At 43.8% G+C, this 17623-nt stretch overlaps 1 protein-coding gene across 9 annotated transcripts in view; it reads right to left on the minus strand.

Annotated features, from left to right (window-relative positions):
• TMEM44 (transmembrane protein 44) overlaps positions 1-17623 on the minus strand; it is a 450231-nt gene that overhangs the window by 264279 nt on the left and 168329 nt on the right. For all 9 annotated transcript variants that reach the window (XM_069618578.1, XM_069618573.1, XM_069618574.1 and 6 more), the window contains exons 2-3: positions 13030-13156; positions 1739-1832 (exon numbers count right to left, since the gene is read on the minus strand). In XM_069618578.1, coding sequence (XP_069474679.1) covers positions 1739-1832; positions 13030-13077 — 142 coding nt within the window. In that variant the 5' untranslated portion in view covers positions 13078-13156. The remainder of the gene's footprint in view (positions 1-1738; positions 1833-13029; positions 13157-17623) is intronic.

Genomic DNA, 17623 nt, shown 5'->3' on the forward strand with positions numbered 1-17623 from the left:
CTGGGAGGTATTTCGGTCTTCTGACTCCAACTCTATGCAGGTCAAATGTTATTCGAAGCAGAGAGTGGGAGGTAAATCCCTTTCCTGGGCTCGGGCCTCCCTTCGGAACAGCCTCCCTCCCCTTCAGACTGGAGCCGGATCTTCATAAGTTCCGGAAACGTCTGAAAACCTTCCTTTTTGCCTCTTCCTTCCCTCTCCCTCGCCTGTGCTAGACCCTCCACCTGACGCTGCCCCTGGGGCCTGGTCCCTTCAGTCATACAGGGAACAGACCACCACCGCACCAGTCCCTCCCAGCATCCTCTGCCAGCACTTGCCCTGGGGCTCCCTTTCCGGGACTATCCTTAGTCCTCCCTGTCCACTGCACTCTTCCTACCCACCCCCTCTTTCCCCTGGCACTTGCCACCTTGGCCTGACCAACACTTGCCCACCCCCCACCGGTGGGGGTACCCCACTCCTGCACTTCTCTCTACCCCCACCCCGTGCACTTATCACCTTGCCATGCACTTGCACGGTAGGATTGTCACAAGGCCAATATAATCATTTCTTTGTGGTTGTATTGTTATGATTTCTGATCCCCACCCCCCACCCTCCATCTTGTCTTGTGGATCCTGGAAACACCTTTGTATAGGAGATTTTATATATATATATATATATATATATATATATATACACACATACATACACACACATACGGATCATCAGAGGCTCTAAAATCCTGCTATTAGGGTTTACCAAAATCCTTTCAATCAGATGGTTCAAAGGCATAACTGCCAACCAGGAATACCAAGTAATGACCCCAATATGGAATGCACCAACATTAAACATGCCAGAACAGGCCACATTCAAGCTATGCATCAGTATTGTTGAAAGCTTTGCAAAAAGTGGTCTTCCAACGTATTGGAGACACAGAATACTGAAGCGTTGCAATTTCAACCAACGCCCCAAAAATGTTAGTTTCAAACCAAACAACTTTCCTCACTTTCTAAAGACTTTTCTGATGTCCGATATACACTCCGGGAATACAGAGGGGCTCAGTCCAAAGCAGGAAGTGTCAGCAGTTCCAAAGTGGAGGGAAGTTTTAAAATCCAAGATGGCAGCAGGCCTTGAGAAAAGCTCAGGCCAACCTCCTTTCAGCCCACCTGACCCAGACACATTGTCCAATCACAGACCAGCACAACCCTACACTAAATAGATGCACACCATACACATAAGCACCACATAAGAACTTTCCACCTCTATCTCAGAAAGCCTAAGATTCTACCAAGCCTGTGGTGTGTTGGTGCCAGAGCATGTGAACCACGGATGCTCTAGAAGTGGGGCTAGGCATCCCAAAAACCTATAACCTGAAAAAATAAAGAATGTTGTCTGGATATTGGACCTGGGCTAGGACGAGACCAAACCAGGAATTTAGTACAAGACTTTTTGCTCACGATTAATTATTGAAGAAATCTTCTGTTTTGCTTTTGTAAATAAGCTCACTTCTTGAGAACAACTTTGTTGTGTCAGCCAATTTGTGCTTACCACAAATGCTGCCCATGACAGACGATTATTTTCCATTTTATAATTATTATTTGTTTGTGAATATATAGGCCGTTTCTACTGCCGAGAGCAAACTGAAAAAACAAGAGAACTAGCGGTATAATTTGAGTCAGAAAAGTAGCTGAAATAACATGGTACTTCACCCTGGAAGATGTAAGCTGTTTTTTATTGCTGGACATGATATCATGAAGGGACGTACCTGACTTGGGTCTGAATTTGACACCGCAGACTGGAAAGAGAGTCAGCATAAAATTAATAACATCTATGGCAGCCATGTAACCTCCAGTGAAAATCTGAAAGAATAGAGAAATGTGTTGTATGTCAAGTACAATGAATACCATCAATAATTTTACTTAAAAAGCAAAAAGGGAAATTACATGTAGGCTACTAAAACCTGAATAGAAAGTTGCTGTTTTCTTTTCACAGTACAGCTAATATATTTATATCTTAAGTAGTAATTCCGACGAAGGAGTTGGACAAACGGGTGGCGTTTCCACGGAAGGTATTTATTCAACAAAAAAAAGGATCTTTCTTTCCCTACAGCTAAAGGGGTTGCCTTACCTAACTTGATACGATGGGCTAATTATAACGCGCTTAATACCCAGAAGTTTCTAAGCGCAGACCCAGGGATCGAACCTGTGGTGCTCCAGGACGTCTTGCATCCAAGGCGAGCACGTTGTCGCTGCGCTATCCTCCTGAGACAACTAAACTTGGGTGCTCATCATCAAGGTCATCGTCTAACTAAAGAATCTGTCCTCTGTCCAAAACTATCGTACTCTGACCCTACTATCCTACTCTGACCCTGCCACTAACCAAAGGTATAAAAACGACCATAGAGATTGCCATCATAAACGTTTACTGGAACCCACAAGCGATTACTGATAAAAAGTTCCTGAGAGCATTAGAAAAAGAAATTGACAACATTTACACCAACAAACACATTGCACACGTCATCATCTGCAGCGAACGCGAAATGCAAGAATGCCGCCCCCCAAATTCAGGTGCACAGACCAAAAACCGCATCAGAGACAAGAGTCAAGCTCTGGAGCGACTTGATGTCCTCACGAGGATTCCATAACATGGACTTGGCACTACCCGCCCCAGGAAGAATTCCGACCTGGGAGAGAGTCACCTGAAAAGCCACAATAGATTACATCTTCGTCTCTGACACAATGTTGGAATTGATAACAGAATTTGAAGTAATTCGCACAGTAGCGAGCGACCACAACTTCTTAAGAGCCACATGGAATTCGATTGCGCCAATTAACCATACAATGAAGGCAAGCATTGAGTGCAATACAAAGGGAAAACGCCTGAAAATGACCGCTGCCAGAGTGGAAGAACTGACGCTGAGCTACCAATCTAAACTGCTTGTCACAGACCACCAAACAGTTGACATTGATTACCAACCTTTGCTGAGCCCCTACAAAGAAAAATCATGCAGTTACACTCTCCCCAGAAACTCCGGATCTCATCAGTACAACAAACAGGTAGTCACCAAGCAAGAAGCTTTAAGACAACTCAAGCGAAAAACCAGAAAATCCAACTCGCCCGCTCTACTGACCCAAGTAGCTATAGAAGCCAAGAACTCCAAAGCTTGGATAAAACACCACCGAGCCATTCTTTACCAAAAAGACTATGAGGAAATAGTAAAAAAAAGGAGCTGGCAAGAACGCAAGAAAATTCTGGGACCTCCTGAAACCTAAAGCTGAACGGAACGCAAATGAGCCGTCCAACAGCGTCAGCGAAAAAAGATGGTATCTCCACTTTGAGGTCCTATTTCAACAGCCCAAGGTTCCAGCGTCTACAGCTCAAACAAGTCACGATAGCCCCTGCGCTGATGTTTCCGACCAAGAAGACATTGCTTCAACCATCAGTAAACTCAAAGCCTTGCGTGCACCGGGGCCGGACGGAGTGACCAATGCCGACCTCAAAAACTTCCCAACTCAATGGGCTCCATTCATCAGCACGGCCTTCAGCATGTGCTCAACAACTAGATAAATTCCGAGATCTTGGACCTCTTCGACAGTGGTCTCGATCTACAAAAAAGGAGACAAATCGGATCCCCGCAGCTACCGGACAATAGCTCTCCTTGATACAATTGGAAAAATCTTTGGCATGCTGCTCTTAAAGCGTTTCCAGAGCTGGGCCGCAGCAACAGCCTGCACTGACCCCTTTCAAGCGGGCTTCAAAAAGAATTAATCTCCAGTCAACATTATGCTACTAAGCAAAGCCAAAAGCAAAACTCTAGAAGGTTCAACCAGTCTTTTCGCGGCATTTATGGACTTGACCCACACCTTCGACCGTGTTGACAGAGACCTTTTATGGTCAAAACGTATTTTTTGGAACTGCCCGCAAAGCATCCTAGCGCCCATCAGGGCACTACACACAGACACAACCATGCGAGTAAAACTGAACAGCAAAGGACTCCTATCGGGAGAAATTGCTATGCGTAGAGGAGTCAAGCATGGTTGTCCGCTTGCAAGAGCACTCTTCATGGTCTTTATGAGAGACTTTAAAGACACTTGCTTAGGGTGCGCCCCCATCCCGCGCCTAGTGTACGCTGATGATATCACACTCATCGACCAAACCCAGATCGGTCTCCAGCGACAATTACACCACCTGTCAGATTACATCAATCATAAAAAATAAAACAGTTCCACCGTGATAAAGAGAAAAGTTCAATAAATCTCAAAAGTAATTATTTTTGTTACAGTGTTATAATCATTTCACTGAGGTTCTGATGTGGGCCAAATCACGATTCTGTAAGCCATCAAGTAATTATTTTATCATAAATAGCGTCAATTTATTCCATTATACATATGTAAAACTTGTGTGGGGACAAAATTGCTTAGGGAAAACATATTTAAGACTTAGTAAAAAAAGGAAAAAAAAACATATTTTGAGGAAAATTTTCAAAATCACACTTGAGCATATATAATATTAGAACAGAAAATAGATTTGAAACAAGAAAAAGTGTGGAATCAAACATTTGGTGTAAAGAAAAAGAGAAAGAAGGGTAATTTTCTAAACTACTAAATTCTCAGTTTAGTTGTCCTTCATTATTCATGATTCAATATTCCCTGGGCAGGTCGGCCTAACATCAATCAATCAAACCTGGAGATAAATAAGACCAAAACTAAAATCCTGATCCTGGAAAAGACAAGGAAAAGATCAAGCACATTGAAATGGACTCTAGAAAAGGTCCAGATTGAAACAGTGACCAGATTCAGATATCTGGGTGTTATCGTCGATAGCACTTGGACAAAAATCAGCATGCAAAATCATCTGTGGGCAAAAGCAAGATCACTAACAACACAGGCTCGAATTCTGGAAAAGAAATTCAGCCGCTTCTCCCCAATCCCGACTCTACAATTTTACAAGGCGAAAGTCGTTCCAGCCCGAACCTATGGGGGCGAAGCCATGCCCTCAATTCCGGACTCCTTCTGGCAAAAAATAGAGGGCTATTTTTGGAAATCAGTGCTGAACCTTCCCAAATCCACTGCAATATCAGCAATAAAGAGAGAACTGGGCCTTGTTTCTCTCAAGGACACAGTAGACTTCAACAGCATTTCCTTATTCAGGAAAACGATCCTCCCGCAACGTCTTCCGCTATACCAACTGATAAATGCAGAAATCACCACAGGCAAGTGCAAATGCTTACTAATTGGGCGACAAAGATAAAGAAACAGCTCGACCAAATCCCCTGCACAGAAGCCGAAATAATCACCAACCCATGCAAAATCAAAAGGAAATTGGCTGACTTAGACTGGATTCCAACACTGGAAAAGCAAACAAGAACAAACTCCTAGCACATCTACCAGCCCAGGCAATGAAACGGAACAAAATCCCCCAATTTTTGAAGAGATTCCCAAGCAGACCCTTAAGGCAATTCTTTTTGAGAGCGTGTCTCAATCTTTTGCACACCAACGAAATTCTTCAAATCAGAGGCCAATCTACTTAAAAAATCTGTAGACTGTGCAAAAAAAGTGATCAAACGGAAACTGTTCGACACTTGCTAACCATCTGCCCGGCAATGGCCGAAATACGGCTAGCATACCTACGACCGGTGATGGAAATGTTCGTCGATGGTGAAGAAGAGTAGTGGTGGCAGCACCTAATCAGTGGGGCCAAAACATTGTGGACAATTGCCGTGGCCAAGATCCTCCAAGCTGCTCTTGAAGAATGCAGCAAACGGCAAGGAGAAAGCTTTGCCGCCGCTCCCCCGCTCTCATCTGACTAATAAAGGAAAGAGCCGCATCCACAGAAAAACAGAGTGGCCTCTGCATACCTGCAAACTCCTGCAACATCTTGGAATCTTCTCTGGAATGCAACTTCACAGCAACTTCACAGCATGACTCCCTTCTCCTCGTCCAATTTAAACAGCCTTAAGGGCTGACTTCTAATAGTCTCTAGTCCCCATATATCCCTGTAACTCCTCCTAGGGAGTTCTCTGGGCTTGGTTACATGTCCAACAAATATTCTTCCTCAGTGATATATATATATATATATTTTTCCTGGCTTTTCTTTTTATGGTCTATTCTAACAAGGGCTATCACTCTCAAAATGTCCCTCACTTTGGTGTAGATTCCACAAACTCTCTAAGGCCGGGGACTACTCCTGTGATAACTTTTGTTCTTGATATCCGTTGGGCAATTACTGTGATGAGGGAGATTACTCCCGAGCCACTTTTCACTCTGGGTAGTTTCTCTGTAATCACTGTCAAGGACTGCATGGTCCACCTCACGAGGTCATATCACTGTAGACCTTTCAACAGCTTCTGGATAGCTTCAAGTCAGAGTTCTTCTGAGATCTCCATGACGTCCTCACGACCAAGGACTAGCTTCTCTTGCTCACATCCTTGTTCCCAAGTTTGATAGTGATGTGTTTTAAGGTATGCAGTGAATATATCGAACACAAGCTAACAAATGCAAATTTACTAAATGCTAGAAAGATGGGGGTTGGGGGTAAGGGGCTAAAAGGTGTGGGGGCTGGTCCGGGGTGGGGTTAGAAGCATGGGTAAATGTGGTGTTCGGCGAGGAGGCCCAATTTAAAAAGAAATGGTATATTATTTTTCCCTGTAAAGTTGCAATCGTTATTTCTCAATATCACACGTAACCGTGTTTTAAGATAGAATTAAATATAAATGTACTCCTATCTGTTTTGACTCTCAGCTCAATATTGTATTATCTATATTAATGGGGACACTCTTTAACTAAATGTAGCAGTCAGTCAGCGTTTTATATAGAAACCTAATTTTTCTGAGGAATCATTTACACTTTTACGAATAAGCTGGTGAAGGGGTTCTTGATGCTAATAGGTTGTATTTTACCAAAGTTGTTTGTCGTAAGGAAAAATCATTTTTTGTCAAAAAATGTGGCCCTTCCACCACATCTGGCGACTCTCTAGGTACATCTGCTCGATAAATTAATTGCCAAAACAATTGGTTTTACCAAGTGTCACTTAATTTCATTCACAGCAAGGGAAGCATTATGGCTTTAAAAGGAAACCAGCAATCACTGGACCATGTTCATTTCTCAAGAAAGCTGGAAAGGCACAGCGTTTTTGAAGGTGCATTATTTTGTTTGATTTTCCTGCGATGTACACGTTGAGGCGTCAGGCATAACTTTTATGAGGTTCTTCAGTTCCTGAACATCTGAACTTTGGACAAACAACTTTGGTACTACTTAACAGAAAGGCAGCTCTCTCTAAGGAGTCTTTGCCCCTGAATTCCATGTAAAGGAACTATCTTAAATTGACTGGAAAGAAAAAATCATACTGAAAAGGTAAAGGCGGTCAGGGAATGCAAAGGACAGGGCGGATGAACAACTTCAATGCGGCCCAAAACAGACTACTTTGCATACTGCAAGAGTATTGGTACATGGAGCTGGGCCTCTGCAATTGTGAATGCTGGCATTAGCTTACATGCCAAAAATGCAGAAAATTCTGCCCCTGTTCTTTTCCTGATGGTATGGGGTGTCGTCCAAAGCCCCATAAAGAAATGCACAGCTGGGTTAGTGGAGAGCAGTAAAGAAGCGATTCCCCTTATTGATCAAAGTGGTTCTAATCTGTTCATCTCCGTTGATGAAAGGGGTGGACGAGTCTGGGTATCCCATTCCGGTCCACTTCCACATAGAGCACGACTGTCTTGAAGTGTCGTGTTACAGCAGTGTCCATGGTCCCTAGAGCTCTTCTCAGCTGCGACTGGCTCATAACACCAACAAAGTCACAATTAAGGAAACTTAAGTGAAACGCTACTTTTCAGGGAGCATGATAATTTGCATGAACCCGCTCCATATAAATGTTAGTCGAATTCCAGAGTTACATCCATTTAGGAATGATTTGAAGACTGGGCTCTAGGGCCAGGTTTTTGGTTTAGTTTGGGATGTCTGCAGAGTGTCTTCTCTATTGTTTGGCAGGAGGTCGGTGAAATGTCCTTAATATTATCAACAGAATTGCATTTCTTGCTGCAAAACGTCTCTTGACTCCTTTTCGCACAATGAAAGGTCTTGGTATTAGTAACTCTTTCTTTCACACAATGGCTCCCTTTCACTCAGCAGCATACCTGCATTTTCTCTCATTCAGACTTTGCTTTGTTCAAGGTTGTCCATCTGCCACCGTGCCTGCCTCTCAGAGCTCACATATCATGCTTCGAATCCCCAGTCAGATCTCTTCAGCTCTCACAGTATCTCTCAGACAGCCTGGTGCCTTCTCCGGGAACCTTCGTCCCTGGAGCAATGTTGTCGTCTGGGATATCTGTGATCCTCTTGACAGTGGTACCTGGGTTGCACTTCTGTCCGTGCATCTCTGCAGACTTCCGTCCACTCCCCCAGGATGCAGAACCCCTACAACAACTATGGTTATTTGGCAAACCGTTGAGTTGAACCTAAGCTGAACAAAGGTCAGAGAACCTTCCTACTCACTGCACTCCATGCCATCACTCTAAGCTTCGATTCAGGTCTGCACAACTGCTCTCAGTGGTCTATGCCTCAACCCCACTTCTAATACCTCTATGGATTTACCAGATTGGTGGGGAGTGTAAGGAACCATTGGGGCAACAGTAAAGACAGAAACAAGGTATCACAGTTCAAGGGCGTTTATGAAACTGTATAAATGGGTTGGAAAAACTCTTAATCTAAACCTAAATCTAAGATGGAAGCAAGCTACGACCATCAAATAATAATAAGGCAGTCCTAGTGGCGTCTTGTCAAAATAAAAAGGGCCTAAACTAAAAAAAAAAAAAAAAAAAAAAAAAAAAAAAAAAAAAAACACTATTGCCAATCCTTACAACTAATTACAGAAAAGTGGGGGATAAGGTTCTTGAGAAAGAAAGAAGTGTTCACAAATGATAAGTCAGGATGTAGTAGCCCGGGGTCTCCCTTCTCCAAGTTTTAGTATGGGACACAATGGGATTCTGGAGCACACACTCAAGCTTTTGTCAGCAAGAGCCTACAGTTTGGTTCTCAGGTATCAGGGCATCTTGCGGTAAAGTCTCTTGTCTACCAAAAAGTCTCTTGCCTCCAAAATTTCGCAGTTGCCACGGGTCGACCCCTGAATTCTCCCTAGCTACTCCTAAAGAATTGAAGAAAAAAACTTTAATTTCTTTTTTTTTATAAAGGCTCCTGGGCTGTGGACAGCAGAATGTGGCTCTTTGTTTCTGGAGTGGCTGGTTTTCTGGTAGCTATATCTGGTAAGATAGCTCAGTGGGTAGAGCGCTCGCTTCTGAAATGTGTGTGTGATCTGCAGGTTGCAGGTTCGACTCCCTGAAAGGTCTACTCAGCCTTTCTTCCTGCTGAGGTTGATAAATGAGTACCAACACAGATTGGGTGATATTGTAAGTATATTTGTTCTATATGAAGGTCTTAAGCGTAAGTGCTGTATCGTTTGGCCTTGGACGTCTGCTAGCATTCACAGTAATTTGGTAATGTGGGCCTATACGTACTGATATTAACAATACATATGGTGATACAATCTGGTATGCAATGTATATCACTTTACAGTGATACCGTAACCACATGTTTCATAGTATACTTAGAAACAATGCTATGTGATGTCACTTCCTGTTTTGTCAAGGGGTGAAAGGCTGTGTTCCATCACTTCCTGTGATGTCACTTTGGAGTGGGGTCAGATGACACCACTTCCTGTGATGTTTTCAGGGATCATGTGAGGTCACTTCCGCCACCCCTCCCATTTTGGTGAAATTACGTCTCTGTCCAAGGAACTGCTGCATGTAAAATAATAAGCAAAAGAGTTCCTTTTTTGTGGCACGTTGGGTGATGTCTCTTTACCTCTGGGTCCCCCTCTTCCGGGCTCAGTCCCACAAAGGGTTTTGAATGATAACAGGACCTTTGGTGGTTAAGTATCTTTCTTCCGAGGGCCTGATGTGTTCAAAATAACAGTTATTTCTTGATTACGCTTGGGGTGATGATTTTTTACCGTGGATCTCCCTCTTGCGGGCTGAGACCTCTCTTCAATGTTGGCCTCCCTCCGCTGGGTTCACTATGGCTTGTATTGTAAGTGACTTCTCTGTTACATTCATGACTCTTAATGTCATTTTAAACAGTTCTTGGGGAACCTCCCTTCCTCAGGTTCACTCGGTAACACAAATGTTAATTTAGGCATCGGGCTTCGCCCCTTTTTTTAATCAGCATCCCTCCATCGGATTCACTCGACAATCTTTTCTCTCGTCTTGCAGGATTCACCTCCCTTAGCATTTCGTTACTTGCCAGTCAAAGACTTTCGACTGTACAGCGGATTTTTCTAGACCTATGTATGACCACTTTGACACACTTCTCACAGCTCTCGCACAGCCTTCTGGTATTGGTAGTTTAAAAAAAATGGGGAATCAGTTTAGTCTCTCGCCGTACACCCACGTGGTGTCAGAACCCTTTTAGCTGGTTTTCCCCTGAGACCTTCACAGTTCTTTGAACTTTCCTTAACTTGTAACTTTCATTCAACACAATTCGGTTTCTTATCGGTTCTCCCCTTGGCTCACCGGCTGTGATGAATCACTTGGCTTTCCTTGTATCTGGAGTCAAGGACGGTACCACGGTAGCAAGCACTTTCTGTTCTACTGCTCATCAGCGTAGGCGTGCTCTGTGTACCATTAACATCTGCTGAAGCACACGTTAGCTTTTGTTCACGGTCTTCAGATTTCTTCCACAGAGGAATCGCGAGTCTGGTTCGGAAAGGGCAAGGTCGCTTCTCTCCTTGTCACCCTCTCAGTTATTGCGGCCTTTCTACTCCTCTTGAACAGCTGCCCTGTGATAGCTGTCTCTTCGTGCTGACCACCTTGCTCATATTGTGCTCTTGTGCTCCACCTTTTCTCCCTATGGGGAAGAGAAAGGGCCATCAGGTGTGTGTGTGATTCTGGTTAATTTCCTGACTCTGCCTGACCCTTGTGCCAGGACATGTCAGGTAAACGGCTTTAAGTTTAGACCGTGGGTTTCCACAGTGTGAGAAAGTGTTTGTGTCGGAAAAGGGGGGGGGAGGTGTCATGAGGAATTATATTCTTCATCCTAGGGGGGTTGGTAAATTCAGAACGGTGAGAATGGTAGGGTTTGTGAAACAAATGGGAATGACCGAGATTAGCATGATGAAATGAACAGGGGTGCATTGTGGAATGGTAGCGTTTTGTCTGAGCAGATTGGGAGTGGGAGAAATAATAATCAGAGGGACAAAAAGGAGAATAACTGGGAGTATTCGGGTAGGACACAGGAAAACAGGGATTCTGGGAGATGTTGTTTCTGAATGCAACAAGGTTTGGGATCCTAGGGGATTTGTTATATACGGAGGGGTTGTTGGATTTGGGCAAGAGAGATGTGATGAGAGGAAGGGTGACATATGTGGTACAGCCTACAAAAGCCTCAGGGACTATGTCCTCCTCACCTTCTTCTTTGATATCATACTGCGTCTCACCTGGGTTATTTCCCCAAGCACAACCCTGGGCTCCCCTACCCAGGTGACCGTACCTCGTTCGTCCACTCCCAGGGTTGGAATCTGAAAGTGCCAGCCATTCCCTGGCCACCTGAATAAGGGATTCTCGAGGTTTACTTGGGAAAATACACTCAGCTTTCTCACAGGCGTGACATGCTGGTCTCACTGGCATTTAGTTCCTCCTTAATACCCAGCATTCTCTGTTTCTGAATTCACATGGCCTAACGAAGGTAGGTTATAAAACCTGAGGCTCACATTCTTTCTCTCTGGGTGGGATTCGTCAGAGGTCTGTTTTCTATATCACTGATTTACAGATGGTAGTTGGCTGTGTTTTTACTTCCACCTTACACAAACAGAAAATTTCCTTTTCATGGGCATGTGTGAGACTAAATGAGCCCAATTAAGAGTTCAGCGGTTTAGTACATTTTTGGCAGTAATTCCGTTACCACCCATTTTTACACCGGAATTAGCACCAATTTTACTGCATCACTGAATTCAGATTTTGGAGGTTAAGTGGAGGATTTCCCTCCAGGAGGGACATTTTCCACTTTACCCACCAACAATTAGAGGATTAACTGCATCAGCATTGCCATGAATGGTATATTCTCCAAAATACTTAGGGACTCCGAATATGGGGACCAAGTCCACCATTATTCTACTTGTATTCCTGCAGTACAGAGTCTCGATAAAGGAGTTTGGTGGTCATTTTGCACAATTATCACCAAACGCGTAATGAGGGTGAACAGATGTACTTGGCCACAAGAAGCATGGACCTACATTTCCAAATTCAGTTCATTACTGATGCATTTTGGTTAGCGTTTTTAACATAATATACACAACTGTGATAAAAATAAAACTCCTATGTAGGCAAACATCATGTTGGGTTGTATGCATTTGGCATCTTGGTCAATATATCCTTTAATATGAGAGCTGTTTAAACCCACAGAATTGATCAATTTGATACTTGAAAACAACTCAACTAGCACAAGAACACATTTTACCAGCACAAGGTCACATTACCTTAACTCTCTTTATGCAAACTTCATTACAGCTGCCATTACAAAAAAGGAAGGTTGCAGATAACAGAAGGGTGAATTTGGTGGGTCAGAGTGTTGCAGCCATGCAAAGCATCAAACTTAAAAAAAGCCACCCAATAACAAATGGGAATAACCAGGGCATATGGATCTCCCAGTGGTGTGAGAAAGGTTGTTGCCACCAAGAGCATCAGTCTAAGGAAGCAAGCACAAGGAGGGGGAAAGGTATACAGAAAAGGTGCAGTGGTTGGTGCCGTATGGCGACCAGCACCACAGAGGAATACCTCTTTGTTTCAGTAGATTTGGGGTAAAACAAAACTGTCCAATGGAAGCAGTGTGAGAAGACAGCTGCAGAGGAATTAAATGTTGTGCGAAATGCGGGCCTTCAACCAACCTTACTTCGAGGAATGCACCCTCTGCCTATCGCCATGTAAATCCCAGGCCCCGGCATAAGGACACTGAGATGCACTAGCCCTTTAGTCATATTGATGGACCTTGATCAGTCCCCTTTAACACGTACCTGAATGGTGAGTTGTTTGGAGAGGAGGGCTCCAATTGTGTTGCACATGCTTCCAAAAAAACAGTAAACAGTACATATTACAGCGTCCTCGTGCCTATATTTCCTTTTATACCTCAAGTAGAAAAGTCTGTTGGGTGAAAAAATAAGTAAGAAACATGTGTTAGCCACACAAAGAAAAACAAATCGAGACATGATTTTGAGTGATATATCAACGTACTCATGCAGAGGCTTTGGTGAAAGGTACTTAATTTATAAAATATTGTGTACAATTGTTAACAATAACCTACCTCTACTTTATGCACAGTTGAAGTCTTCTGAGCCTTTTACCATGAAATATGATTACAGAAAGAAGTAATGTAAAAGTCAAAATCTTTGGCATTTGTGGAGAGCACACAGTCTTCCAAAGCGCACATCTCTTTCTCATGTGGATACAATACCTCTGCCCCCAATTCACTGTCCAAGACTGCCATATAAATGTTAAGAGACTGTCCTTTCAATAATTAGTCCTTCCTTTTAGACAAAAGATCACAGTACCATGCTTTGATGCAAAAAGAATAAACAATTTAGCCCAGATTACTTCCCTCTAACCTTCCTACTCTTCCCGCGTCTTTGTCCAAACCATGTGAGGTTGCCGGCCTCCCGAGACTCTTCTGACAAGCAGAATTCCTTAATTAATTTTGTTTAATTGGCCATCAAGAGAGGTTTCTCCTTCCCAGGGAGTACATGCAGTCCCACACCCGGCCTGCCCTGCCTCTACCAACCAACCAAGCACAAAACAAGCATATTGGGTACATATTGGGGCATTAATCGCTTGTCTCAGTCTAAACAAGAGGAGGGTGTAGCGAGCGTTCAGCCATTGCAAGGACATCAACGAGGATCAATGAATGCTGCACACATCTACTTAATAAGGAAATACCAATCTATCACAAAACGAATTCCAACACAGCTATGCTGAATTTCTGCCACTCTGAAGCCCCAACATGACCTGGTATTATTTAACAAAATTAGAGGGGGAAGCCCATGTGGCTGCTGTGAGAAATCAGAAGGCGTCTCATCCACTAGTCCCTGGGGATATGTCATCCAGGATACGGCCATCGCTTTTGGATCCAGTTCCTGGGGGTGGACCAGTGTGGGAGGATCACTTGGGCGAGGGGTCTTCGGGGAGTGGGACACTGGATGAGGAGACGCAGTATCCCCTATCCTGTAACACCTTTACCCCATCCTACCAGGTAGGATATTTAGGAAGTCTACCCCACTCTTTTACAAATGGACAGCCTGCTATGAGAGAAAACTGACTAACCCCCAAGAAGTATACCTGATGTTTCCCAATACAATGATCAGGCTATTACTGACCATCACACACACCTGACTTCCATTAAGCTTCCCCACACGGATAAAAGGCGGAGTATGAGCGCACACTCTGAGCGAGGCAAAGCACGCGAAGAAACAGTTTTGAGACGGCAGCTGAACGAGAGAAGAAAGACGGAAAAATAGAAGTGGATCGCAAGAAGGGATGTTCCCTTGACCTTTTCAACAAGGACCTGTTACTTTCCAGAAACCTCGCAAACGGAAAGTTTAAGACTAGGAAACCAGGCTGAAGAATCCTGCATTGTGTGTCAGAGATAGCTGGGGCCCTCCCGAGTCAATAATGTAGGCGTGGAGAAGCACCAGCCGCTGTGGTACCATCCTTGGCTCCAAGAACAAAGCAGTGTCAGTGAAATCATCACAGCCAGTGAGTGGGGGAGACCTATAAAAGATTGGTCTGTGTTGAAGCCAAGGTTGCACGCAGCAATATTGTATGGAGAGCGCTGGAACGGACATTGTTAAACACATGTGATAAGAGATGCAAGTAAAGTTGAACTGCTGATGAGTGATTGAGTTTTAAAAGTAAGATATAATACCTTTTGACAGAGTGGTCCGGCACCGTGTGGGTACTCAATCGAGGGTCTCTGTGTGGTATACAGCCGAGAGGTACCAAAAGTGATGGTGAGAAAAAGGTTTCATCAAGAGGAGAACGAGTAATGTGAATCAAATTGGTCCTGCGACGGGTCAAGCAAAATCTTGACTAGTCACAAGTCTTTGATTTTGATGAAGTAGAGAACGTTTGGAAGAGTAGTAGATCAATTTGGTCTCAGCCTGGCAGAGGGAGACCAATTGAAGGTTTTGTGTTGAAGAGGGTCTGAGCCTGGCGGAGTGGGACCCAGGGTGAAAAGTAAATCGCCCGAGAAGTTGTATATATGAAATCCTAAGAAGAAAGGAACTTTAATGTTTGTCGTGTCGCATCAGGCCCTCTGAAATAAGAGACTTTGAATGGCAAAGAGACTTTGGCACAGAAGGCCTGGATGTTGAGGTTTTGAACTGAATCCTCATCCTGGAGAAGCCAGAGAGTGTGCTGCCTTGTCCCGTGCAGAAAACATGGAGAAGGGAAGCCAACGGCTTGAATATCCTAACATATCATTTCTTGAACACTTCTTTGCATAACATTATTTCCTATACTATTTGTATTTAGAAGTCCTATACTATTTGTATTTAGAAGTAAGGATTGGCAATAGGTTTATTAGTATAGGCCCTTTTATTTTGACAGACTCGATTAGGACTGCGTTATTATTATTTTATGGTCGTAGCCTGCTCCCATCTTTAGATTTAGGATAAGATCAGTGTTTTTCAAACCCAAACCCAATTCAAGTGCAATAAACACCTTTCAACTGTGATCACTTGTGTCTGTCTTACTGTTAGATACCATACCTTCCTTACACCGCCCAGCAGAAGTTGGACAAAGACATCAATTCATCTTAGCCCAAGAGGTAGCCAACACTCTGATGGATGGCCCCTGGACACTTTTTGGCAAAACCATCACATTGTGTTCATATATAACCACAAAGGTTTAGAAAATAGGTTTACTTTGGGTATCCATGCATGGCTTTTTATCCTTGTGTCTGGGACAAAACAGTACAAAAATAATCCAAGGACTCGAACTAGGCTGTCCTGGCCAAATACAGATGATTGTCAGACCTACATCCAGACGACAGTCCATAGGTCAGAATAAATCCAGGGCTCCAACAGTAGGAATTTTCAGATCCTGAGACAAGTGGAACAAGGACATGACCTTAGGAACAAAGAAATGGGAGTTTGGAGGACTAGCACTTCTGGTAGAAACCTGAAGTACGGTCCAGAACAAAGAGGTGCCCCCAATTATCCCAGACATTTAGCCGATTTAATGGGCACTAAGAATGACATCCTAAGGGATAGAAACTTCAAATCCACCTTGCATAGGGGCTAAAAGATTGGACTCTGTAGAGCACATAATATTAGGGGATGGTCCCAAGCCAACACCAAATCACTACCTGGGAGACAAGAAAGCAGGAAACTCTGAAGTAGATGAGCTAGGTAAGTTTCCAATCCCCTCTCCCCTACCCCCTCAACTCTCGCTTCCCCCTTCCCACCCACCAAGGGATATAAAAAGCTTTGGTGGCCAACTGTGGAGCTCGTATGGAGCATACACCTAAACACCAGGGAAAAAAGTTTTTTCCTGAACCACCATGAGATCATCAACAGAACCAGATCCCTATCCCTCTTGGTTCTGAGGACATCATGCAGAACTGGAGGAAAAGCCAACAAGATACCCTGAGACCAGGCAACCAACAGGAATCCATCACTCACACTTTAGGGTCTCTGCCTCTTTAATTGTAAAGTGAAAGTTGTGGATCATCCTGAATGCGAAGAGGTCTAGCCATGAGCTGACAAATCTTTACAGATTGAGAGTGAACAGGTAATTTGGGTGGGACAGATACAGGAAGATGGTGAAGAACCTGCTGACAAATGTCTGACTCCAAATTCTGTTCTGCCTGTGAATATAAACCACTGAGAGGAACAACATGAGAACACTGTGCATCGAATCATCTGATGAGCCACCTCTGCCAAGTGATCTGAATGAGTGCAACCCACATCCCAATCCACCCATGTCTGTAGTGGTAAAGGGAGGGAGCACTGGTCCTTTAAGACAGTCTGGTTTCTAGAAAGAGAAAAGACCCCCACATAAGGGGCTTATGATGAAGAGATGCCAAAGCTGCCATGAAGCCGAGTGGCTACTAGCTCTGCATGTACTAGAAGTCAAAGGTGTAGTGGCTTGAGGTATATCAAGTTTGCTCTGTTGTCATTAAACCGAGATCTTGGATGGTGCTGGAGCTCCAAGGAGAGAAAATAATAAATATTTGTCTTGCTCTGTATTGAGGTTGGGGATGAGAATTTCCATTAGACGAGGAAGAGACCAATTGTCCCACTGATGGGACTTTAGAATGTAATTCAAACTCAGAGACTAGGATTAAAGCAGTTTCTGAGTTGAAGAATGAATTGACCAACCATCCAGGAAAGGTTGGATGTGAATACCCTCTTTGTGCAATAGGCCTATCAGAATGGCCAGAGACTCGTAAACACAGAAGGAGCAGTTTTAGAGGCCAAAGCGGAGTGCTCTGAAATGCAAGTGTGGATTTCCAACTGCAAACGTCCAGAAACTCTAGTCTAAGGGGCAATAAGGATGTGAGAAAAGGCATCTGCTAGCATGATGAACACCATGGAGTCATCATTGGAGAGCTCG

This window comes from Ambystoma mexicanum, chromosome 10, assembly GCF_040938575.1.
Source record: "Ambystoma mexicanum isolate Mex_15411 chromosome 10, UKY_AmexF1_1, whole genome shotgun sequence".
NCBI classification, from domain to species: Eukaryota; Metazoa; Chordata; class Amphibia; order Caudata; family Ambystomatidae; genus Ambystoma; species Ambystoma mexicanum.